General features: G+C 39.5%; 1 protein-coding gene and 1 long non-coding RNA gene across 3 annotated transcripts in view; both read right to left on the reverse strand.

Annotated features, from left to right (window-relative positions):
- Positions 1-16,219, reverse strand: part of LOC116445880 — a 162,801-nt gene extending 146,582 nt beyond the window's left edge. Inside the window, exon 1 of the long non-coding RNA XR_004240923.1 lies at positions 16,139-16,219. This is a non-coding gene — a long non-coding RNA (uncharacterized LOC116445880). The remainder of the gene's footprint in view (positions 1-16,138) is intronic.
- A 6,680-nt stretch (positions 16,220-22,899) lies between these two features.
- The window catches only part of VRK1 (VRK serine/threonine kinase 1), a 38,041-nt gene continuing 34,133 nt past the window's right edge, over positions 22,900-26,807 (reverse strand). For both annotated transcript variants that reach the window (XM_032112616.1, XM_032112617.1), the window contains exon 13: positions 22,900-24,574. In XM_032112616.1, the coding sequence (XP_031968507.1) occupies positions 24,492-24,574 (83 nt within the window). In that variant the 3' untranslated portion in view covers positions 22,900-24,491. The remainder of the gene's footprint in view (positions 24,575-26,807) is intronic.

A 26,807-nucleotide genomic window follows, 5' to 3' on the forward strand; every position in this document is an offset into this window, starting at 1 on the left:
ATTTATAATAAGAAGTAATCTGAATGTAATTTATTTAAAGCACAATATGTTTCCTTAATTTTTACATGGAACCATTACTTATAGTTAAAGTAATAGTTATATCCACAGATCCTAGTGCACTTAATTGAAAATGCATGGTGTTAAAACATAAGACTCCATCCTTCAAAAATAAAAGCATTATTCTAAGAAATAATTGAAGTGGAGGAGCAGGGTCTGGGAAAAGGCAAAGGAAGGGAACGTTAACAAAAATCCTTAAATGCAAACATTTCTTCCCATTTATGTTATATTAGGATTGTTTTTGAATAAAATTAGTCTCTCTCAGCCCCATATTTCAGTTTAGATTACAAAATTCTCTCATCTGATTGTCACATCTTACGCTGAAGTCAAATCCTTCTGCAGCAGAGTGACATGTCAAGGGCGACAATGACAAATTGTCACTAAGTAAGGAATAACACATGACAGGGCGTTCGGCCATAATGAGATATATGCATGCCTCGAGAGCGTTTGCAGGCATGAGGCTGAAGGGCGAATGCTCCCAGCACTCATAATGTTACTAGGTCTCATTAAGACTTTACATGCACTGGAATAGATTTCTAGTGATTAAAAGAAAAAAAAAAAAGATTTATGAATGAGTAAATCATGGCAGCAAGTTTTATTTTTATTCATACTTCCCTAGAAGTGTGTGTGGTTTATAAGGCCAGGTTGAAAAAGGAGAAAGGGTCTTTTATCCCTCTTTAAATTTTTTATGTTACTGTCCATCATGGCAACATACAAGTTCCATCCCCTCTAAATGAATAGCAACAGTGAAATCTTTGGCCTAATGGACTTGATGGTGCTCCCTGACACGTATTCATTTGTAGCCATAAACTTTACATGGGCAAGGTGTTACTCTTCAAATATATAATGATTTTATTAATGTCTCTTTTTGTTGGTGTGGGTTTAGATGTAATACAGGGGCATGTCAAAGTTCACAGAAAGGTTTTTAACTTATCCTTTGTGATTTGATTTCTAATGACTTTTAAACTTAGTACTTCTTAATTAATAATAAGCACAACCGGTAAATCCTGACAAGACTATCATAAGACAGAAACTTTTATGTAAAAGGTCAGGCCTGTGGTTAAAAGGACATAGGAAGTCATATATTCAGCTCGGTCAGTGTCTCTCACCACCAGGGAAGGAAGATGAGAAGATGTTGTTATGGGGTTTATTGTAATCTTCACACTATAGATCTGCTTGACCCGGGATTCAGGGCAAGATATAGGACAGTTGTTTGTGCAGAAAAAAAATAAGTCAGGTAACAAGAAGTGTGTAGAACTTATGGTCCCCTCACTGTCAAGAGCAGGTTGACTGACATTTCCATGCCCCATTTTCCTTGATTAGAAAAGGCTGCCACGAAATTTAATTTCTCCACCATCTGTAGAGCATAGAGAGCTTTTGGGAATAAGAATAGCCCCAGTTCAGAGTGCAAAACCTCTTGGTATTAATTTCAGTGTATGTGAAGTTTGTCACCATAAGCAATAGCAGTCAATAATTTTCTCCCCATTCAAGAGGGAAAAAAAAATCTAATTTTTGTCTAAATGTGAAACCAAAGTCTCAGCCCATTCTCCCCTAAAAAAACTATGTTGTCTCATTTTTTTTTAAGAATGAAGAGACATCAGCAACTTTGTGGTTACATGTCAGAAGTCTCAATATTTAGAAAACAGAAGTGTAACTCTCAGAAGATTTTGCCATTGAAATAAGCAAGCTGGTGATAGTATGTTGTACCTTTTGTCCAATCTACGCAACATTAGGAGCATCTTATTCTAAACAGAACTCCTTCATCTCTCTAAAAGAAGGGAAAACTATCATGACAGACAGTAAAATGGAAGAAAGGGTCACTGCTTTGGAAAAGAGAAAACAAAGTGAGCCCCAGAGTCCTGGCCCTGAGATTGTGTCCCTGCTTGATGCCTGACACAAGAGCACAGGCTTGTTAAAACAAACCTTTGTGTCAAATCATTTAGTTAGTCACAGTAATACTTAGCATCGGTCACTTACGAGCTTCACAGACCCTTCAGAGAAAAAACTCTTTCCATTTTGCTATCAGATATGCATCTTCAGAAGTTCTAGGGTAGTTATGAACTCAGCTCAATGCACGACAGAGCAGCAAGAGGGAAAACAGATTTCCCAGATGTAAGGACTTTTTCCAGCATGATATTCTTATGGGTATTCCAAACTTGTTTCCCAAATCTCAATCACAATAATGCATAAAACCAGAACTGACCTTGAAAGCCTTGAAAACCTTGAAAGCCTTTAAGTTTGTATTTGAAATAGAAAAGAATCTGTGGGTGCTACCACAGTGCTAGGAATGAGGCAAATCAGAGACTTTCCATTCGAGAAAACAGAGCCTATCAGATTGGCCTGAGGCTTCGGACTGAAACCTCTACCCACTTGAATCACTCCTGCTGAGGTGTTTTTCTTCCTGCCAAAGAGAGAAGTCTGTGCCCTTACCTCTCGTCCAGCATGTGTCCAGCCATACATCCCAGCCTCTAAGCAGCAGTGCCAGTCACCAGCCCCAGCTCTCCCATTCAAGCAATAAAGTCACAGGCCTCTTGGATCAGGGAACAACCCCTATGGCTGGAGCTGACAACCTTGGATTCGTTGCTCTCACAGCAATAAATGAGTTATGCAAGTACATAAATTTCAATTACTCACTGCTTTGGAAAGGGATTTCTGGATTGTATTATCTGTGGTTATATCCTTGGCAGTGGGGCCACCCAGGCATTTTTCAAACAAGAGCGACACCTGGGTTGTGGCATTCACTGGAATGGGCTGGTTTATACTTGCAACCCTTAACTGTCCCACAGAAATATGTTTCACAGATGGGATGGTCATTGAAACAAACTGGGAAGTGAACATGATGATGGCAGTTTTATGCATTGGCAACTTGTCTGTTTTAATTTTAGACTTTCTTGATGGCTGTGTTGGCCCTTGACAGCCATGGCCCCCGGATATTGCAGAACAGATTTTTTTTTTTTTTTTTGGAGTGTACCATTTATACTTGTTATATCCCAGCCTTTTACAAAACAATGCAATTGCTGCTGCTATTTATGGAGAAAAATTACAACAATGAGCCTAATTTTCAATTTTCACCCATGAACTCTAATCTGCTTTAGCATATGGACATTGTTGTTTGCAAGAGGCCTGTCCCAGAGCAAATACACAAGGAGCAGTCCATGTTGAGTGCAACAGAGTAGGGGGACTTGCCCCAAAGACGCTCACAAATGTTACGGTGTTACACCTTTCTGACCTCTCTCCCTACAGGGACAACATCTTCCTCTGCATCACAGGAAGCACATCAGGCTCTAGGAATTTTCCAGGTCTCTTGAGAAGACACATTAATGTCCAAGAGAAATGTTGTAGGCAGAAGTGGATATAGGAAATATGCCCAAATAGGTTTATATGCAGATCTGGGGGCAGGTCAGCTTGGGTCCAAAAGTGAAGGGAAGGATCTCCCGAGAGCTTTCCAGCTTCAGGAGTGTAGGACCTGGTGGATCCTCAAAGAGAAACATTAACACTAGATGTGGGAGGCCAAGTGCTTCTAGAGATCCAGTCTGCTCACTATTTACCTCAAAAAAACCAAGAATACTAACCAAAACCTCAGGAAGCTGCAGTAGCCAGAGAAATTTGAAGCCAAGGAGGCTGTGGATCGCTTCTCAAAAGAACGAGCAGAAAGAAGAACACAGGAAAAAGGGGAAAATGAAATTACAGCAGGAATACACATGGAGGACCTCAAACCACGTATAGATGAGCATATTTTGAACACATTTGGATACCAAAATATACTGAGAAAATGCAGTTTGGTTTTGATTATTTAACATTCCTTTATGTTGCCAAGTATAATGGAAGATTTTTCCTATTCAAGTAGGGAGTACAGACATCGGTCTTAGTTAAGGTAAGCACTATAAATGGCTAATCAAAAAGAAAGTGGAAAAGACCAACATTCTGAAATGAAAATGTTTTGCTTCTCCTGAGTGACTTTAAAACATGTCTGGAAAGTAGATCCTAGACTCTTTCCACCTGTTATAGTTTTCCATTTTTGTAGTCTATGGTAACTGTGTAAAGCTTACACTGAGGTGAGAAAAGGCTCACTGAAATGCTCAACAAGTTTCTAATGGCTATTTTCTGCACTCACTCCCACCCTGTTCCCTGAATCTGAAACAGCTGCCTGGGAGAGTGGGTAAGGAAAAGTCCAGTCTGCATAGATGACTTTTCCAGATTTACCAGTCTTGTAGCTGAAACTTGAAGCTAAAAAATTTATGTTCTACTACAGTGCAGAACATTGTGGATCTCTAAAGACGAAGGAGGCCTGCAGGGCTGTGCTGTGCCTTGTCCATCTGCTGCTGCCGGAACTTGCCCGTCACTCTGCCCAGGGATTGCTAGCTCAGCACAGACAAACAGGCAACAAGGGGAGAAAGGAGCATAGCAAAGGACTCTGCAGACCAGACAGCACCACATTTGAGCCCTGAAGTTCAGCAGTACTCAGGGAACTACAGCATTCCTTGTGACAGGCAGGAGGAAGCCCACAGCCTTATTACAACAGTAGTTTCAGCCAGGCCAAGTCCAGGGAACAGGAAAAATGGTATGAAGTGATTTTCCCACCACCTCCAGCCAAGCTTAAAATTTTGTTTAAATGTGAATTGAGTCCTGAGCCTTTAGACAGAAACCTCTTTGAGCTGAGAGTGAACCAGAAACAGTTCTAGGGTTGTCTCTTTTTTTAGTTTGGATGTGTTAGTAACACAGTGTAACGCTACAGTCAGCTACACATCATCCCAACTGTAAAAATTAAGAAGAGCTGTTGAATGTCAAGTGATGAAGCACAAAGTGTCACAACTTCAAAAGTACTGTTTTTCTGGCAATATTTACTTATTCGCATGACACATTAACATATGTAATAAGTACATAAAAGAACAAATGTCATATGGAGAAGTCAATGTGTACCCATAATTTACTGAACAGTATTAGGAAAACCTTAGATTGTTTTAATTTCATGATTTATATACCTGAAAAGTAATTCCTATGCTGCAACAGCAGCTTTTCCTCCTATGACTGTAGAAAACTTTACTTTACCAGGCTTCATGACTATTGTTCCTCTTTTCTGCCTGAACACACATTATAGAGAAGAGTTTCCTTTTCACTGAATTTGTAAAGGAGTTATGGGGAAGAAAAAAAAATTAAGCTATAAAGAAGAGCTCTTCTTTAGGAAGTTACCTTGAGCATTTTCAGCTCTAGCTTTGCTAGCAAAGGCTCATCCCATCAGTCCTTACCTTCTATAAACCGTGCACACTATTAAATCATGAGGTTGACAACGAATTATTGTGTAAGATTATGACCAGATCTTGAAAGTTCATTTTGTCTCAGCTCTTTCACTGACATACACTTAACTGCTTTGCTTGCTTCCAAATTATGTCTAATGTCCATTGCAAGTGTCATATGGCAAACATCAGCCAGTTCTGCAAAAGCTGTTTCTAAACATGTTTGGTTAGATTGTTTTTAAGGCAAGTTCATTTCCTCTGCCAAATTTGAAGAATAGACAGCCTGACATGTATGCAGCTTTTCAGCTTCACGGTCAATAGTCTTCATTCATTATTTGGGTGTGAAAATAAAGTGTAAGAAATGAAATGCTGCTACAGCCTTCCCTACATCTGATACTAGTAATCAGTTTCTCCAATTGGTGCATGTGCAAAGAAAATAGAAACACAAAGGCAAATGATGCAAATATATGAGCCAGGTAAAAATAAAACAAAAAATTAAAAATAATTGCAGTATATCTTAGGCTGGTACATCTTAAATCTAAACTCTTTTCTCCTCCAAAAGAATAAAGATTTTATTGCTATTCAGCTACTAAGCTACAACAGATACATTTGCCATATTAAACTTCTAAAGAGTGTGGAGATCCTTGGGTAAATAAATCTCCCAATTTTTAAACTAGCAGAACAGTAGCAAAGATGCTGACTGTGTGGTGTTCGTTAAATAAACTAATACATTTGACAACTGAACTGAGACTCTTACTGTTACCTTCAGTCTTGAACTTCGACTTGACCTAATCCCATATCAACTGATAACAGTTTGCCAGCTGTCCTTGGTCAGCCCAATGGAAGACTTCAAAGGCTAGATTTAATAGCATATAGTTTGGCCTTGACATACAGACTGTATCTGTTCTTACTTAAAAAACAATAAAACCTTGTATTTAATTTCTTCTTTTTTTTCTTTCTTCTTTTTTTTTAACAGATGGAGGGCTGGTGTCTTATTCCATTCTGTCACCCCATCTGGACGCCTTAAATGTGATACTAAGGGAAGCATGGGGTGAGCCCACCAAAAGCTCAATTCAAGTTGAGATACAGTGAGAAAGGAAAGAAAATAGACTGATACCAATCTCGCATCATGGCAAAATAAAGGCATTTAAGGCTGCCATAGGGGAATACGGAGAAGAAATCAGCACCGACTCCTGAACATAACAATGCAGGATTGGAGTTCACTTTAAGTTCTCAAAGAAGTACAGATGCTTCATTAGCAACACCTAATAGAAAATAAACACTTTTGTCCACCAATTTATGTGTCACATTGCAAAGCAGCAAACCGCAAGCCTAAACATCACAGGAATCATTTTCTGCTTACTATTCCTCCTGAGGCCTCACCACAGGAAAACCTGCCTTTGGGGAGTTCAAAGAATGTGTTTTACTCTCACTGCAAAATTAACTGGTTTTCTCTTTTCTATATGATCTCTTCATTATAATCTAGAGTTCAAAGGGGGGGTTCTTTGTGACAGACTCCAATGCTTTAATACAACAATGGCAATTTTTTAACTCAGAGTAGTAGATTTAGCTAACATTCTTTAAGGGATGAAGGACTCCTAAAATCTGAGCTACTATCTGTTTAACATAAAAAGCACTGAACACAGTAATTCCTATAGGAGAATATATTTTCCTTGCTATGAAAATGTAGCAGAGCACTGCATGATTTTAAATATCCTACCTGTGCTTGCTGACTCCTTAGTCTGCAAATGCTCTGCAGAGACAACTAAGGATGTCTTCTCTTTTCACAACTCTGAAGTAGCTACCATATTCAGCTATAAAATAATAAATAGCAAATGGGTTTATTTTTAGGGGTCCTTCAGAGTTTACATTGGTCCTTTACATAGGTGGACCCCAAAGTTCCCTTGAATTGCAGAACGGTGAAAAAAAAACCTTATCAGTGGTGGAACACTTTCATGATTAAGTGATGTCCCTGATCCTAGAAGCAAGAGCTTCAGTCCCCAGTTACCTCTAAACAAATACTTTCGTCCTAGTACGTCCTGACATTAGGAAACTTTGTGGAAGAAATGAAGGATGGCAGGATAATATAAAAGCAAATTATTAACAAGTATTAGGAACTTAACTCTATCCCTTCCTGGAATAGAGTTAAATTCTGTAGAGAATTTAGAGAATAGAGTTAAATGTCTGTATTCATCTGTAGATATGAAAAAACCACTATCATTCCCTTTCGTACTAGCGAAGGAAGTTGGGTTATTCACCATGGACAAAAATTCATTATAATCTTGTCATGTTGATCAAAGCTTTGACAGACAATGCCAAGTCCAGTGATCAAAGCATTGTAAAAGTATGAACAGGTTTCTGCTCAATGAATCTCTGCATAGACCCCTATAAGCATATTTAAGAATATTTTTTACCAAAATAAAAGAAGAAAATAAAATTGATCCAACCCACCTATATTTTTGTGTTTTCTGTGACAAAGATAAAACCCTTGTATTTTGTTTGGATTGAAAAGAATTATTTGTGTAACTTCTGTTTAATTTTTTTTTTTAATGAAAATGCAAGTCTAAATCGTTACAATGTTGCTGATGCCAACTTTCCCCTTTTTCACCTCTGACTTTTATCCACAAATTTCAATGTTTAGGTAGATCACTTGGAACACAACAACCCTATTTTCAGTCTTCCAGGACAGCACCCCAGCCCTGAAGCAATAAAGCTATTTGAGATATGATTATTTCCTATTGACACCATTCCACTTTGGGAAATAAGCATTTCTTAGATCAAAGACAGAAACTTGAGTGCATATCTTAAACACAAGACTGGGCAATTACTTTATATAAAATATATCTAGCTTGAAAGCTCCAATGTAATCTCAGCTTCAAAATGCACTCTGGCTGGGGAGTTATGTACTCTTTTGACATACAGGAAGGGCTTGATTTAAATCCCCGTCATCAGTTCCTCTGTGAGAGACTACAGGATAGCACTTCTATGGACAGCAGCTCCAAGGAGATAATTTTTCAGGAAATAATAAATGAACATGCATCTGTGTATGTGCTTCAACTTCTGTGAAGTCAAGAACTGGGAAAGGAGGATTTGAATGTGAAAATGTCTGTCCTCTGACAGCACCTTGGGCACTCAGCATGAGGCAGACCAGCCAGCACCTAAACACACAAATCTCCAACCCCCAACTGAATCATGTGGGAAGAGCACCTGCCGGCATTACTACAAAGTGGAAATCTTCAGAAATGGTTTTGTTCATTGGTGCAGGGTGTTTCTCCCATGTTTCCTCTAATGGACACTTCTCCTGTTCACTAGCAAGCCTGTCTGCTTTGAGATAAAACCTGCAATGATGCTTGGAGCAGCACCATCCTGGGGGAAGAGGAAGCATTTCAAAGCCCTTTACCAAAGCCTCCGCAGATCTCAGAGACTCAGTCTGCATCTCTTCCAAAGGAGTGAGGCCGGGGGATCTGTTTGAAGGCTCCAATAAGGTAGCGGTCCCATTTTCTTAATGATCTGTCCTTCCTCAACTGCAGAGGAAAAGCAAGTCAAGTGTGTCCTTATACACTACTTTAGTAAAATGGATGTGCAGTACACACTTCATTACAACCACCATGGGAATTAAAAGTAACTTGAGCAAACGGCCCCAGCTCCATGTAATTATCTTTTGAAGACACTCGAAGAAAAAAGGAAAAAACCTCACCAAACTAGCTCAAGAATAGCAGAGTTGTCCGAGGGACAGGTGAGCTGACGATGGCCTCAGCGGTTCCCCCATGAGCCAGGCTCTCCTGCAGTGTCCCGGGTTGATGGCCGGGGCAGCAGGTCCCATGAGACCGGGAGCGTGCAGGGGCTCTCAGAGGAGGAGCCCTTCCAAGGATGTGTGCTGGACAAGGCTGAAAGGCGCCGGGCTGTGTGTCTGAGCAATGCTGCCCTCCCATGGCACTTGCTCAGCCCGCTCCCTGCTGAACCCACACCCCTCAAATGCTTCAGTGGGCCCGGGCCCACAGAAAGGGCAAGAGCAGGGCGGGGGTGATGAGCCTTTACTGGGGGTTACTCTTTCAGGCTCGGGGCCTCTGAAACTGTATTCCCAGACGACTGATCCAGCTGGCAGTGCCCATACTCAGCCCCACCACTCACAATGGACCACAGCCCTTCCCGGCCTTCAGGTCCCTTTTTCTTATCAGTCTCCCGGCTTAGTAGCTCATTCTCCTGTTAACTCTTTCAGAGGTAATAAAACGGAGAAACAAGAAGCTGAGAAGTCTGAGAGCATAAATATTCTTTGAAAAACAGAGCTTCAAATAATGAAAAGTACAGGGCTGTGAGAGGCTCCTGATGACATCCAGGGGGACTGCAGCCCGACCCCAGACCTTGGGCAAACCCAGAACTGAGCCATCCTTCTTCTGATGGAACAGTGAGACCTCCCTTCCTCTAAGGATGTTTTTCTTTTGAAAACAGTTTCTAGCTCCTTTTTTACCTACTTACTTCTTTGTTGCCACAGAGTGGCTGGAAACAGCTGTGGTTGTAAGTGGCTGTGAGTCCTGTCGGTAAAACCTGAATATGTGTGAAGATTTTTTAAATAAACACACCACTTGTCTGAAATGGGGATCAGAAGGCTCAAAGGCCAGCAAGTAGTTCAGTAACAGAGGCACCCGTGGCCGAAATGTCTTTATGTGGACAAAAGCCCACAGCTACATTTTTGTGAATGCTCTTTGTGTAGAAGGTGACTTGAACTGGGTACAACTCACAGGTTTACAAGCAGCCGCAGAACATTGAAAGTATAAGGAAAAAGAAGTTGTAAATTGAAGAGATTTAGCATGGCAGGAGAAAATGACAATGACTCTGCTCAGATCCAGTTGTACCCTGGATGACAACTGCATATTTTGTGCACTTAATGTAGTTGGCTCCATAAGGCAGTCAGAGGCATAGAGACACTTTTAGCTAAAGGGGAATACTACTTCTCCCTCAAATCCCTGGGAAATCACTTCTCCAGCACAGAAATAGGTCTGCCTTAAGCCACGCCAGCCAGCTTTCTAAATCCACTGTGGTCAGAGCTCTGCAGTTCTGAGGCAAACCAGTGGCTTTCATGTTATATAAAAGTTACTGACTTTGTGTTTACCACGTGCCTTCTCAGATGCTTCTCGAATCTGGATTGTTTCCAGTGTACATATATAGTTTATATATCTTTATAAAGTTTTAAAAGCTTTGGCAGTCTGTCAGCCAGAGCTGTGGTGTAGGTCTAGGTGTGTTTATGGAGCCTGAGCTGGGAAGTTTCAAGTGTCTTTATGGACTTGCAGGTGGAGGTAAGTAGAAGCTGCATCCCACATGAAGAGGAGTTCTTCTGTGTATTAATTGTTTTTTTTTCCTCCAACCACAAATTCCTGACTGAGCTTCACTGTAATCACTCAAATCACCAGATCCCAGGAAGTGCACTCCTCCTGGGGACCTGCAGAGCCCCACAGCTCTCTGACTGAACACACAAGCTGTCATCCCCCAGTACCACCCCAGGTCTCACAACCCACTGGCCTTCCTGCAGCCCACACTGCTTTGCACTTGATGACAAGCCTGAGCTGCAGGCCTGGCCCAACCTCCAGATTCCAGCATGCCTTTGGTGCCATGGCCATGGTCTTCCTCTGCCAGGCAGGAGGGCCCTTTGCATGACTTAACTCTGGCCTTGCTCTGTGTGAACTGTGGCAAACCCCACTGGGGAGTTGGAGAATGGAGTATCAGAAAGTCCACTACTACCTTTGGATGCAGAATTTATCCTTAGTTTCAATTTTTTGTCCCACATCCCACCCCCAAACTTTCCTGGGCTTTTCCTCATGGGTCCTCCTGCTCCCAGCTTTGCTCTGTCCTTGACCAAAACCATAGGCAGGGATATACCCCACTCTGTGAGTACCTGGCAGTGCTGTTTTTACCATCCCACTATGACATGATCTTGAAACCTGATACATAGCTTTTGATGGTAGGCCACAGCTGGCTTCCAGCAGGCAACCCAACAAGCAGTGGAGATTTTGCACATAGAGCTATTAAAACACTAGGTAATGAGAAGTGTCAACTTCTTTCTGGGCTGCTGTAGCAAGCACTGAGAAGAGGAAGACAGAAAATGTTTCTGTAATGACCTAATTACACTTAATACAAAAAAGCATGGAACATCTTCTTGGGGAGGCTGTATTCAACAATGATGGATCTAGGAATGCTGGACTCTGTAGTATGCATTCTTTACAATACCTGAGCATCAGTTTCAAACCATTTCCTGACAAACTAATTTCCCCCTCAAAATTTCAGAAGATGGAGGCATCATTTTGTCTTCCCTCATTACCCTCAGAAAGTGAAGCACAGCTATTTTTACTAGCATTACAAAACACCTTACATTTAACCCAAACTTGTAAAAACAGTGGAAGACTTTTACTGCTCTAATACACTAGGTTGAGCATTGTTATTTCCCTTTCTGAGAAAATATCCTCTATGAATATATATTTAGAACCCTTCTTAAAAACTGATGACCTGATTGCAATCATGGAATTACTAGAAAAATGAGAAATTGTAAATAATTATTTCAAAAGGTAAATATACCTGTTCTTTTACTAACGATGTACTAGAAGCTTCCTATAAAAATAGTATAGACCATTTTGCAAAGACCAGATCCTCAAAATGCAAAGAAAAGTTATGTCTGTTTAGTGTGCTCACTTGTTCCAAGTGGAAGGTTTCAGGAATGTAATGGGAGTTTGCAGAAGAAGTTGCAAGTAATTAAGCAATCAGAATTTGCTTTTGCACAGAATTCTTTGTTTATAAAATGCAAAGAACTTCTCAGAAGCAGGCTATGAGTTTCACCATTTCTTAAAGAGAGGTGAGAAATCCAGTCTCAGCAACAGAGACAGGCACTGAAGCCAGCAGCATGTTGACTACCTTGATGGAAGCGTTAGGAAATTTACCTCAGATAAAAAGGCAGAAATGTGTGAACTCTGCCCTCCATAACACCTACAGAGTACTAGCATTATAATTATGTTCTATTATGTTCTAGTCAGTCAACCATCTCGTGTCCACACAGATAATTATATTTTAACTGCTAAAGGGCTTTGGGAAATTAGCAGCCATGTGAATGCTTGGTTGGTGCAGCACATAGATTTGCCATCTTAAGGTGATTAATGTAATTCCTAGCACAGGACTGGCCAGATGATTAGTTCAGTGCTACCCCTCATATTTAAAAGCAAACGGACATGAGAAGTAATCCAGAACATACACTAGTCCTTATTTGTGCCTTTTAAAGGAGTTTAGAGAAGAACCTGTATAGTTTCCACTGCAGATAGATAGCTCCTTGAATTTGACTGAATAGGCTGAAGCTGGTTTACTTCACAAGGCCTCTACAGGACATTAACATTGTACCTAAATAATTTAGCTTGACAATTAATCAAGAACAAACACTTTTCAGGGCTTGTATGAGGGACCAGGAGATGAAGTGATATGTGATGTCTGGGAATTTTATATGCAATTTAGTACCTGACTTAGCATGTGATGCTGAGCAAGCTGAACTCTGTTTCTGGTCCCCTGTTTCCCTTTAAGGGGAAGAGGGTACCTAGTTCCTAGATATGAGTTTCTCCTACTGATGCTCAGTGCTTGTAGAATAACTTGGGATCTTTGGAAAAAAGATGTACAAAAACATTATTGATCCCAAATGTTTTGTATACTCTGTTGCTGCACTCAATGAAACAATCAAATATAGAACATGTTTCTGCAAAGCCAGCATGTAGAAAATTCTCTATTGTCTCTTTCTGCTTTATCAAGCAGCCCACAGAATTCTTTAGAGGACCTAGTCAATACTATTTAAAACATCAAGACTCATTTTGCACTCCACGTTCTTTGTAATTTCTCTTTCTCTCAAACAGGTAATATACTACTGGGAAGAATGCCTTCCCTTCATAATTACAACACACAAAGCTTCAGACATGCACATTTCAGGTGAGGCCTAAAATTTTGAAGGCTCTCTTTATCCTTCTAACACAAAGAGACTTTCTGGGGGACCACTGCTTTTGTGAGAAAGGATGTGTGTTTTGTTTCCACTCGATGTTACAGTGAAATATAATGTCATGACCAGCTCACAGACTTACTGGTAATCCATTTCCTGAAAAATCAAATCCACCTATTGTATATGCATGGCTTTATGGTAATGCAATGACCCATACGGGATAGTCTAGCAGCAACTGGTTCCAACTTGTCCCTGCCAATCACTGAGCTTCTACCGCATGTCTCTTGCAGTCACAGGGCAAGCATGTGCATCTTGACAGCCCTGGAAATTATTCTAAACCACTTCATCACATTCCAAACCAACACTTACTCTGATTACAAAGTTAATAGCTTGAAATGGACATTCTAGAATTAACCCTGTGACCTGCTAAGTTGGTGACAAGGAGACAGCCAAATGTGATGCAGGCACCAGGCTGAGTGACAATGCCTGATGACGCCTGAGGCTCCACTGCTAGAAGCGATGTTGGAAAATGGAGGTAATTTTAGGGTTTTCATTTCTTCTTTTGGCCTGCAAACATTTGTTTCTCATAATTGACTTTCACATCTGACTTAATGTGTGTATTTCTCAAGAAGAAAATATCGGTGATGAGGCACAATGATGCAGTTTGATTGGATACTTTGCTAATTCTCCACTGTTCAAAGGTAGAAGGGAATTTCTCAGAAAGGCATGTGGAACTCTTGGGACAAAACACGTATTTAGAGCTGCCCAACAACTACTTTTGGCCAGTACCTGAATGGTTTACATCCAGCCCAGTAAAGGATAATATTAAAGTATTATGAGCCAGGGAAATAGAATTATTTCCTAATTAAAAAGGGGCTTTAAACTTTACTTCCAAAAACAAACAACGAAAAGTCCTAAGCCCTATTTTAACAAAGGGTTGTACATCCAGCAGGTTTAGGTAGTTCACTGCAATGAGCAACAATACTGGCACTGCAAATGGGACAGGAACACATAACCAGGGAGCAGCAAAAGAAAATGGGACTGTGCTACTGACCCCAGGTGCCCACTGGATTGGCTTAGTTGAAAAGTGAATCTATTCTCTGACCGATATCAAGCCCATCTATAGAAACATGTGAGACAGGAATGAACCCAATGAGTCTCATTCTCTGAGTAGAAGACTTGACAGGTCTGAATGTGGATTTTAAATGCCTGAACAAGGTAGGAAAGAGATTCTGGTGATGGAAACTTTGCAGAACAAAAATATTCCAACCTGAATCCACATAGTATAAAGCATTAAGGACATCTTTTTATCTTTGGAAATTTTACAGTTATCAGACTAACAACTCTGAAAATAAGGCCTCTTTTAATTCTCTCTCCTTGGATTTGCAATGGGAAGGATTTAAAGAACTATATTTGATCTATTAGGTTGAAGTACTCACAGTACTGTACATTGTTTTAGCGTACTAAATTTAGTTGACTTCTGTCTCTTTCAATTACCCTTCTAAAAAGGATAGGTGAAAAATAATGTCTCTCATTATACAATTTGGTTTGCTGTTGATTAATTTTTCTCTTCTAGTGCTTGCTTATGTTTTGCAGGGTAGGAAGGACAAAATAGCTTGGAGGGGGGCAGGAAGCTCTTTTTCTGAGTTGGAGCTTATAGATTCTTCCCTTTCATATTTTTATCTCATCAATATAATGTCAGGATCATTGAAAGGAAAAAAAAAGTCAAACAGAGAATGGACTGAATCTTAACCTTGGTAAAATAGACCAATTGTAAGATATCCTGAAAGTAAAAATTAATTTCTGCACATGCTATCCTCATCATTAGTATGAAGCAAAACTTACTAAAGTTTTACATAATTAATCCACTGATTAGTCCTCTTTTGGCACAGCAAAGAACTGTAGAGGAATAGCATGCCCTAATTCTTAAAAGAACCATGCTCTGCATCAGAGGTACTCCTCGATATTTCAGAAATAGTTCAATTCCATTTGGTATCACTTATGTGTATTCCCTCTGTAAGCTATGTACAACTCTTAACACCACTCAGCCTCTCTAAAGGAGGTAGAAACCAGGCATGGATTCTGGGGCAGGTCTTGAACTCAGCTGCTGCTTTGCAAAGGATGCAGCAGTGAGAGCCAAAGGGTTTCTGGCTATGATGTCCTCCAACCATCAAATGGTAATCAAATACTTTGATGAGGAGGAAGCAAAAAAAGATTAATGTATTTTAGTGATGTTTAAATTTCAAAAATAGTAATTGTTGAACTCGACTGCTCTAAAAACCTTTGTTCTGAAAACAGAACTAGGCAGCAATGACTTGCCCTGAATTTCTGCAGAGTCTGAATGATCAAAGATCTGTTGAAGTTTTATTCACCCTCCTTGTTTCAGTGTTTAGACTGGGCTGATACTCCACAAAGACAAAAAGAAAACCCCAGGTTTTCAAAAAGGAAGGAAGTGCTCAATTCAGAGAGACATTAATTCTTTCCAACCTTCTTTTCTAACCTTTCCAACCTTCTTGTTGGACTTATAAGTCTCCCTTACTACATTTGATAGTGCTTCATTAATTATCAGGATTAAACTATCACTAATATTAAATGCAGAAAATCAGCAGTCATCATGTATGTTTGATTGAGTCCTTCAGAGAAACACAGAGTAAGAAATCCAGATGCTGTAATAAGACCTGGAAGAGCTTATGACAGAATGGAAAAACATTCTAGTGCATCCTATGACAATAAATGATAGCAAATGGGTAATACCCTATAGTATCAAAGGCAGAAGTGATGATTAGCAAGCGTACATGGAACTGGGACTTATGACTTCCTGGAGACAAGTGTCCCTGGAGCAGCTTTCCTAAAATTCCTCTTTCCCATCAACCCACCAGACGTTCCTTACCCTTCCTCTTTACGAATGTCTCCTTCAGACATTGGGATGCCACCAGGAAGAGGGGAAGAACAGACCACACCTGCACCATAGCTTGTACAAACATAGTTAACTGGCAGTGCTCACAAATTCTGTTAGAAGGTGTGTAGTTATGCAAGTTTGATAGTCTTTTGTGGGCTGACGGCTTAAATAACTTGCCAGCAGATCATACACTAGAAACTTGTCACTGCTTGTGATACAAGAGCACGTGTGTTCTTGCCCATTACTGGAATGCACCTACTGGGGCAGGGTTTGAAATTTACCAGTTCAGACAAAGATATCTTCAGGTTGCAACAAAGGAAACAAAAGAATGGAAATCTCTTAGTAGACATTAATTTTTTTAAATTATGAACATTTACTTAATGAATGCTGTTCCTGTTAAAGCTCCACTTTTTGAACAGGCAGCCATTCCTAAGACAGAAAATGATGCCATTCCCTTTGCCACCAGATGTTTGGATCCCTGTTTGACTGGTGTTCTACTAGAATTATCAGCTGCTGGGCACATAATATCCCCTGGCACTTGTCTGAAGAAGTCTTGCAGTTAGAAATATAACTTGCAATTTTTATTTGGACACTCCATTACTTGCTGCTGACCTATATGGGCTATCCATGCATTCAGGCAGGTTTCCTCAGAAAAAATAACCTCCCAGTGGAATGTGACATGATTTACAAAATTCTTTGTCCATCTTTCAATCTAGATACTTGAGACTCCAAGAGATAAGCAGGGGCTCTCCATTGGGGACTATTAAGCTATTAAGAAACTCAAGCACTGCTGAGAAGCTTAGATGATACATATACACAGAAAACTATCATGCCTATGAAGTAAAGGAACACTCTGGTGGCTGAACACTACACAATTGGATAAAACTGTTTTCTAGAAGAAATCCCTTCCTTGGTACACTTAATTACCAGTTTGATGGTCTTTCAGAAAAACTAATATGATTGTCAAAGGCAACATGTTAATGTGGAAACACGGTGAGTGTGGGCTTCTCTGATGAGTTGTCAGATGTTTCTGTAGGAGAGAAGTAGAGTGAAAATGGATGGAAGGGAGAGAACAACATCTGTAGAACCTATAATGATCTGAGGAGACGCTACAGTGGAAAAAAAGAAATCAAGGGAAAGGATTTAAGGGAGAGCAAAGAGGAAACGCTTATGCACTTTTTGTGTCTCCTTAAAAGCTCCATGTAATATTACAGCCCCTGCCAAGCTGTGAAACCCAGGTGACCCACAGTGACCTAGTGGGCCCCCTAGTACCTGTGCAGGACTCAGACTTCTGGTCCGATAGCTCTGAACATTGCACGAGTGATTGATTAGAACAGGGTCGCAAATAGCATTGTCTGTGCTGAAATGGGGAAGAAATCAGATGCTGCATAGGATTGAAAGAGACAGATGAAGGAAAGACCCAGGGCAGATGGCTTTGTCTTGCTTTTGCCAGGCAGATATGATGAAGAGGAAGCAGCAAGGCAGCCATGCTTTCAGGAAAGGCCCACACCTTGAATCATCAACATTGGGCAAGAGAGGCTGTCCAGAACAGCCATCCCATTTCCTCAGCTATAAGCAAAATGTTGTGCCCTGGCCTACTCCAATGCCTGCCAGTGCCCCAGGTTTCCCACGTCTCCCCTCATTTTCTGTGGTCTTCAGGGCAACATGAATTTCAATAATTTCAATAATTAATCTAATGAGGCTAAATAATTAGTCTAATAAATCTAAACTACTTGTTGAATAATCAAAATATTCCCTTGAAAGGCAGAAGGAAGAAGCATATTGCCATGAAATAAACAAAATAACTAATAAAAGGAAATTAATTTTATCACAGGCACTCAACTTCTCACATTCTAGTGCAGCAGGTATTACACAGAGGGGCAAGAAGATTCCCATGTCTTGAAAGAGCTTATAACAAAGACATTATGAAAAAAACCTGTCAAGAATGCAGCAAAAACACATATGCATTTCAAAACATTTTTTTCTCACTCCTCCAGTTCCTCATTACCTTGGACACAGTATCCTTAGTTAATCAAGAAATGTTGAGTTCAAGCACAAGTTCTGTGGTTCAGCTCAAGTTACTGGTTTGCAGCATGCAATTTCACTTCTGAATTACTCATTCCCTGTTAGGGTCTCTCTTGCAATTTTGCTCCTACCCCTAATCTTTAAAGATAATTCAGCAGTGTGCTTAACAGCCAAAAATATCATTATCTTCCTAACAGGCAAAGGATACATTTTTAGAGGAACATAAACTTGATTTTCAGATAGAGTGGTTACCTGAAGCCCTTACTGGCTTCAAATAATATTTTGGGCACTACTACCACTGAAAGGGCAAAACAGAATAGTTTCCATGCACTGAAAAAAGTATTCTGGGCAGATTTAGAGAAAATCTTGGGCTGCACTTTTACCAGAAATGGATGACAAATTTCAAAACTGTTTTTAGGAGGGCTTTGACATGAGGAAGGGAAACAAGAAATCAGTGACACAATTCACTGCCACAAACATCTCACATATAAAAATAATAAAGGCAAAAACCTGTTGTCAGTCTCCAAAGAGATTTATCAGGTGATACCTGGTCTGGATAAAAGATGAATTTCAAATTCCTCTTCCACATTTGACCACACTGATTAAAAAAGGCCTGCTGATGACCAGCTCTGCCAGTGACAGAGGAAACCAGTTGTTAGACCACACCCAGATATTTTCAGCACTACATTGTCTTCTAAATGTAGTATTCTTTGCTGTACATTTTTTGCTATGGCTATTACCAAGTATTATTAGAAGTGAGTCAAGGATTGCACATTTGCTACTGCAGATCTACCCTCACCATTCCAAAGGAAACAGCTCCACAATGAGAGATTAATGAGAATGTAAGAATAAAGGCTTTTTTTTTTTTTAATAGATAGATCTCTTTTCAGAAAGGAATTCAATTTATTACTTACACTATTTTTGTTCAGGTTTAGCAGCAGATAGACAAAATTAGCTGGAGGGTTACTTACTTTCAAGTAGATCCAGTGTTCCACTCCTCTCCTGGCAGAAAGAGAAAGGAAAGTATCTTCAGGTTTTCAAGGCACAGATCGTGTATTTCTTGTGGTATGAAGTAATTTCTTTTAATATTAAACTGTGCAATTCACCAATTCCCAGAACTGCATGTTAGAGTTTGCATTCTGAACAAAGCTAAGTACCTTCCCTTCCAGGGCTCTTTTGTCTTTTAAATGCATCCTCCTTGGTTGTATTTCATGTTATTGTGTTCTCACTGCTTCTGTATAAATGAACATATTAATCCTTAATTTTCTGGGTTTCTAGCTCCATTTGCCAAGGAAGAATTTTTCTTCTCTCAGAAGCTGCAGATGCAGATCCCCACTGTACCAGCTTCTTCCAGTCTGGAGTGGTCTGGCAAAAGGAATTAGTTCAGGAAACTTCATAAAAATGTATATTTTCTTTTCACTTCTACTGTACTTCACAGCTGTCTCACTGTGTTCTCATCACCTTTCTTTTGAGTATACTTATGAAAGCCCATAACAGCAGCTAAAGTCTGCAGGGTTGGAAAGCTGACCTTCCAAGACAAGGGGTAGAAATACAGGAGCCAATCTTTCTCGTATCAAATGACAGTTTCTCCACAACTCTTTTACTTTTTGGGGTACTCCTGAGAAAATGCAAAACCTCAATTTTGACTTGTTGCAGCATTCACAACAGGGAATAAAAATCTTCACTTATAGCAGCTTAGGCAGCTGTGAAACTTGAGGGCCATTTGACAAGTTGAAGTATTTGTATGCAGAACTAAATGCAAGGGCATTAAAATCTGACATGGAAGACTACATGGGCAGAATATGCTTCAGTCTGGAAGAAGACAGGTTTTGGCTGGGATAAGATGAAACACAGACACTAGAAAGAAGTACAAATGCAATACTGTTTGTGATTTAAAAACATGGCACATCCATGTAGAGAAAAGTAGTCCATTTTTCTAAACCCCAAACTGGTGCTATAGATACTATTCACAGAGATAATTCATGGAATTCAGATGAATTCATGGAATCAACTTGGGCTGCTGAATCTCAAATATATCAGTGAAGAAAACTGAAATGCCTACAATTTAGCATGCAGTTGCATAAAGCTATCTGACATCCCAACTAGGACTCTAGGACTTTTCAAAACAGTTGATCCCACCATATCTGCCTTCTCTCTGCCTTTGAGAAAGGACATAATGAAAACCACTTCTCACAAAGAACAGATTCCTTCTCCCTTTGAGTACCACATCATTGCAAAGAGCCCAGCACCCCCAAAACAGAATGGGAGGTGAAGGAATTGGCATTTACTGCCACAGAGCTTTTCCAATCAGTTTGATGTTGCAGTGCAGCTACAAGGAATGGGATCTGACCCATGTTCAAAGAGCATCAGCTCTATGTGCTGTTTTACAATGGAACTGGTACACTCTGGAAACCCTAATTTAGATGTCCCACTACATATGCTGGTAAAAGCACATATATACTGGTTATTCAGACACAATCTGGAGTCTGCCTCCCACCTCCTACAATGAAGCTACTGTTACTCACCTATCATCACCTATGCAGGGCACTGCAAACCATCCTTGAAACAGCTCATCAGCAACTGGTAGACTCTCTGTTAAAGCTGTAGCAGTATTAATATCTGATGTCTTCACAAAAGATTTTTTTCTTCTAAAGCAGAAAAGTCTGAGAAAGACATTATTAGTCACAGGATGAACCAAAGGCTGTTAATCTCCTGTCTACACCTTAAGAAAGAAAAGAGGAGAAAAAGCTAATTTAAACAAATGCTACTAGGGATAAAAATTCAGACTGATGTTAGATTAAATTACAGGGGAGGCTGAGGTATCCAGCCATGGTCTTCAGTAAAAAAGAAAATTATAGGGTCTATCAATTAGAGAAGTGGTGCTCTGAGCCTATGTGCTGGCATGCTTACAGTTTTTTTAATGTCTGGCAGGATGTTTTACAAACTAAACTCAGCAAGATGACAATTCCACCAGAAGGTGCTTCAGATGGTTTTGCTAATAATTTTGATCAGCTGAAACGGAGAAAAACATCACTTCGTTTATTTGGCTTTTCCAGAACATGTCAAATCTGAGCAGAACCATTAATTGTCCCCTTCTACACCTCCCCCCGCCCTCTCTCCTGCCTTCTTCCAGAAAAGACACATTTCAATTTATTTTTTTTTTCTACAGGTATTCTGCATAATCAGCCTTTGTTCCCAAAACAAACTTTGGTCATTCTTCATGCACTTCCTTTCTAGAAGGAAGTGCCATTTCTTGAGAATATTCATTGGAGGCTGGTACTGCTACTGCTGCAAAGATGTAAGTGCTAACCACCATATATTGGCTTTTGTTTTAATAGCCTTTTAACCAACTTTGTTAATGGACTGAATGCAATTTAGATATGGAACTTGGCTAAAATGTAGCTTCAATTGGCTATTAAAATTTAAGAGCCAACTAAGATAGCTAATTACAAAAAAGCTCCGGTGATAATGCTAAGCAGAATTAGTAATAGCAAATGACAGTCTGTCTAGTCTTATTCCCAAAGGGAAAGAAACTCTTAACTGAGAAGTCAACCAGACAACGTGCAGAAAACCTAATTGCATTACTGGTATTATGGCATCCCAAATCTGGCAGCTCACTGGGACAAAACAGTGAGAAAAGTCTGTCAAACTACTCAGGAAAGCAACTGACCCCCTTCTTAATGCTAGCTGCAGCAAATATTGGGAATTAATTTTTATATTAACTTATTGGAAAATAATCCTGTAAAAATTATCAAACTGGCACCATCTAAAAAGTATCTTATATCCACCCTGAATTTGACTGTCTCTCCAGATATTTTAGATTAGCGGAAAATATAAACAATCTGTCTGCAAAATGTTCAAGCACTAAAAGAAGCATTCTGTGCTTCATTATCAATATCCTCATTACACCATCAGCTGAAGTGCCGACTAGTTCTCCTGTGAAGATTTATCATGTATGGTGGCCACTTTGAAACATAGGTAGCGTAGTCTTTAACATTCCCTACTCAAGTGTCTCCCTGCTGTGCCTGTAAATGTCAGTCCAGTTTTTTCACGGCTGCGCGCACAGATTAGAAACAGCAGGAGAGCTTGGGAGTATGACTACAATACTAGTAAGGACACTTGTCTTCATGGCACTGCTCAAGTGATTCTTGGAATGCAGGACCCTGCTGTTTTCTAATATTTACACACAACTGGAGTCATCAAGAGCAGTAAATGCAGTCTAAAGGCAGCTTGCTTCTTTTGTGTTAGGGGCTTTACTTTCGAACAGGGATGTCAACAAAATCCTACTGCACCCTCCGCCTCCCATAAAGTGCTGTATTTCCCCATCAGTGCTTTGCAAAGCAGCAAAACACGTGTGTGCAAGCACACACTGTATGTGATCCATATGGTAGCGCTGCGGGTACAATCACAGCCTTCCCCTCTGCTCCTCCTGGCTGTCCCACACTTTAAACACTACTGCAGTTACAGCAAGCTGGAGCCTGGGGTTTTGCAGTGCCTTGTGAGCACAGACAAGCCCTGAAACAACAGTCACCTTGAATAAAAAGCACCCCTTTCCTTCACAGAACACTTGCCAGGACATCTTTTTCCAGGACATTTTTGGGGTGGGAGGAGGTAGGGGTGGCTTATGAAATTCGCTCAAAACATTTTTTTCAAATATATAGAAATAACTGTTTGTCGCACTTGGCTTTGGTAGTGTCAAAAGAAAACACACACCGTGAAAACTTGGAAAGTAATCAAAGGAAGTTTACTGGTAAATAAGTTACTAAAAAAATAAAATGTCAAACAACTGAAGTACAAAAGAATGACATTAACTTTGAGTATGTGACAAGGAAGAGAATACCGTATGCCTTCCTGACAATAGCTATTCAGAGCAGTGTAACATACTTTCTGAACAAAATGATTAAACGAAGACATTAAAATGATCGTTTGATTTGAGGAGTTTTAAACATGACAGAGGCTTTAGCAGTCCTATTTTTACATCTGAAATGAAGAGAATGCTATGCTTAAAGTTGTCAGCCACACTTTGCTAAAACCCAGGAAAATGAGCCTAACAGTCAACAGAAATGAGAAAGCACCTTTTAAATGTGGTATTCCAGTTTTATTTCAAAACAACGGATTCCCTTGTTACAAAACAAAACCTCATCATTCATTCATTCAGCATTTCATGCTACAACATACTTATTTAATCTCCTGAGCAGTTACTCAGACGTTATACAATCAAGCAAGCTGGACATCCACACAGACACACTCTCACTGGCTCATATGGATTCCTTTTGATTTGCCCAACTTTCAGTTGCCCTGATAAGAATGATGTTCATGCCTTATGTGTATGCTGCAGTAGATACATGAAAAGTGGTAGTGTTTCACACTGAAATTCAACACTATTTTTTGACTTACAACTCTGAAGAGAGGACTGAAAGCCAAGCAACAAAGTACTTTCACAAAAGGATTTGGAAGATTACATGCTCCTCAAGTACTGAAAAGGTAAACCATTATGTTGCTATGAGAACTGGAACTAGATCCTGCACAAAGTTACTCACAATTATAACTTTTCCAGTCTTTTCACTAATATAAAAAGAAAACCTGAGGGGGTGGTTGAGAATAGGCATTGGTTTTTGGTTGGTTCTTTTCTTTGCCCTTGGCCCTTTGTCTAAAATTCTGGTCTCTTTCTTCCCAGAGAAATTGTAAATAATTGGAAAAGTGATATAAACACAAATACTAGGCAAAAAAAAAAAAAAGGCCAAAATTCAGTACCTGTCTTTCAAAGAATTGTTTAAATGCATTTTATACAAACTAGAATGGAAGGACATGATTTTTGCCTTATGTTCTGGTTTTAATTCAAACACTTGAAAAATATTTAAAAGCTATTTCTGCTTTTTCAGACTTCATCTCAGTGTACATCTATGTGACCACCAATATGACTTTACTCAAAACTGTGAGAAATCAGATGCAACACTGCTGTTTCTTATATAGTATCCATAATGAAACTATTAAATAAGGCTTTATCTCTACATTATAAAGCTGGAAAAAGGGACTCTCTTTTAGTTTGCCTTTAAGACATGAATTCATGTATATAAAGAATAAAAATGCATCCCCACTTCAAAAGTTGGCAAAATTTTGCATTAGTATCTAAGTATACATAAATTATGCAAATATTTTAATAAAACATTCAAAAACAGGTACAAACAACAGTCCGTGTTTTTATAGGAGTCATCATTTAAAAAGGAAAGAAATAGATTCCAGTGCTACAAGAAAAAAAAAAAAAACAAAACACAGAAATGAGCCACTGAGCAACTTAATTTGTTGCTCCATATATTATTTACTTCTGGAGTCTCTTTCTAGTTGCTGTGTTTTTCTTGAGTTTTGGTAAGGTCATCTTCTGGGTTCTGGCAGCAACTGCATCTGCAATGCAAACAAAACAAAAAGACTTTTTGTTAAGCAAAATAACAAAAACAGATCACAAGAAAATACTTTTAGTCTTAAAAGGATAGATCAACTCAACTCATTCATTGAGCTTTAAGTGGGGATGTGGAATATGACATGGACAGAGGAGAATCTACAACTATTTCTGGGCACTGACCGTCTCCTAAAAAACACGTTGTTCAGTTCAACTTCTCCAAGAGTAGCATCAGATGGAGTTGAGTCATTTTTTTAGCTCATCTTCACCAAAAGAATTAAATCCTCTATAAAACCTACACTTCTCCTTCCTCCTCATGTGCCAACTTTTCATTTTATAATGCCTTCCAGTATTAAGCCATTTTTTGGACCTTGTGCTAAGCTCATCCAGCTCTGGGATCATAGTCTAACCCCACTCAGTAACTACCTACCATGCAGAGCTCATTCACTCACTCCCCCTCCTCTCCCCTCCCACTGGGAAGTGGAGGAGAATTGAAAACAGGAAAAAAACCCCATGGATTGAAATAGGAACAGCTTAATAATTACAATAAATATAATAATAACAAAAGTAAAAAGAAACAGATTAATTACCACACTCACAAAAAAACCTCACTGACTGATGCCCAGATCACCCCCAGCAGCAAGTGGTCCCTCCCAGCCAATTCCCCCATTTTATATACTGGGTATGACACTCTGGTATGACATTCTCCCCCCATTTATATACTGGGTATGGAATATCCCTTCAGCCAGTTTGGATCAGCTGACCTGGCTGTGCTCCCTCCTGGCTTGTTGCACAGCTCCCCATTGGCAGAGCACAGGAAACTGGAAAGTCCTTGACTTAAGGTAAGCACCACTTAGCAACAGCCAAAACATCTGTGTTATCCACATTATTCTCATACTGAATCCAAAACACAGCACTGCACCGGCTACTAGAAAGTAACTCTATCCCAACTAAAACTAGAACACTTAGCAATGAAATTTTGATCTGGTATTCTCACAGTTTAGTGAGCTGTGGCATCTTAGAGCATTCTGAATGGAGCTTATACAAGAGGAGGTGGAAGGCACACAGGTGTGAAAAAAAAAAGAAGGAAGATTTCTGATTGGCAATGTCAGCTGTTACATCAGCTCAGCTATCAGTGCAACTGTGCCCACAGATTCAAGCTATCACTTGACAATATTTTATTAACAAAGGTAACAAATAATCCCATCTAAATAAGATTCCTAGTAAACCTGGCAGGCAGGTTGTTCAAAGAGACCATACCTAAAAGCAATAATAAAAACCTTCCTGCACTTTGATTCCTTCCTGCCTACTACCAGGGAAAAGGAAGAAAACAAAGCACCACAGCTCATTTCTGTGAATTGTATTCAACTGTAGTCACTTTGACAAAAAAATATTACACATAATAAAAATTTCTATCTTTTTGCATATACAGGAACAATGAAATATTTCTCATCTCCTCATGTAGTTTTTAATTATTTTTTTCCTTCTTAATCCTAAATTCCTCCTTGAAGATAGCATGCCTCATTACTTCAGTTCTTGTTTGTAAAGCTATATATAATTCCACTGTCCATGTCAAGAGTACAGGTAAAGAAAAGTAAAACTGAATTTCACGGAAGTCCTTAAGAAAGAAGCTGCTTGCTTAAGACAACAGCCTTTGAACAGTAAGAGTCACTGATCATTCAAGCTCAATGAGTAAATTTGGGGGAATCAAGGAGGCAGACAACAATGCAAAACAAAACAACTTTACAAAAGAAACCCAGCAGTATTGTGTATAGCTCTGGGCTCTATCCTACAAAAAAGGTCTGAGAAAAATGCAGAGAAAAAGTGGTCTCCAGCTCTCTAACAAAACAACAAGAAAAAATTGAATTTAACTAGTTTATCTGAAGAAAGTAAAAAAAAGAAAATTGGAGACATATGATGTGCAAAAGGTTGCTGCATAACATGAGTGTGATTTTCATGTCCACAGCAGCTAGAACAACCACTAAGCTTAAGGGAAATTCATATTAGGTAATAAAAATATCAAAAGAAAATACTTCCCCTTATCAAATCCTTTGTAATAGTAAGGATAGTTAAGTACTACAAGTGGTGTTGACCAGGGAAGTTTTAGAATAATCACACAGGTTCTAAGATAAAATATTAGCATGTATGAAGATTAACACCAACATAAATTGATTAGATTGGTGTATAGAGCAGATCTCCTCTTGATGTCCCTTATCTCATCTTCCAATCCTACGTACA

This window comes from Corvus moneduloides, chromosome 6 (genome assembly GCF_009650955.1).
Source record: "Corvus moneduloides isolate bCorMon1 chromosome 6, bCorMon1.pri, whole genome shotgun sequence".
NCBI lineage: Eukaryota > Metazoa > Chordata > Aves > Passeriformes > Corvidae > Corvus > Corvus moneduloides.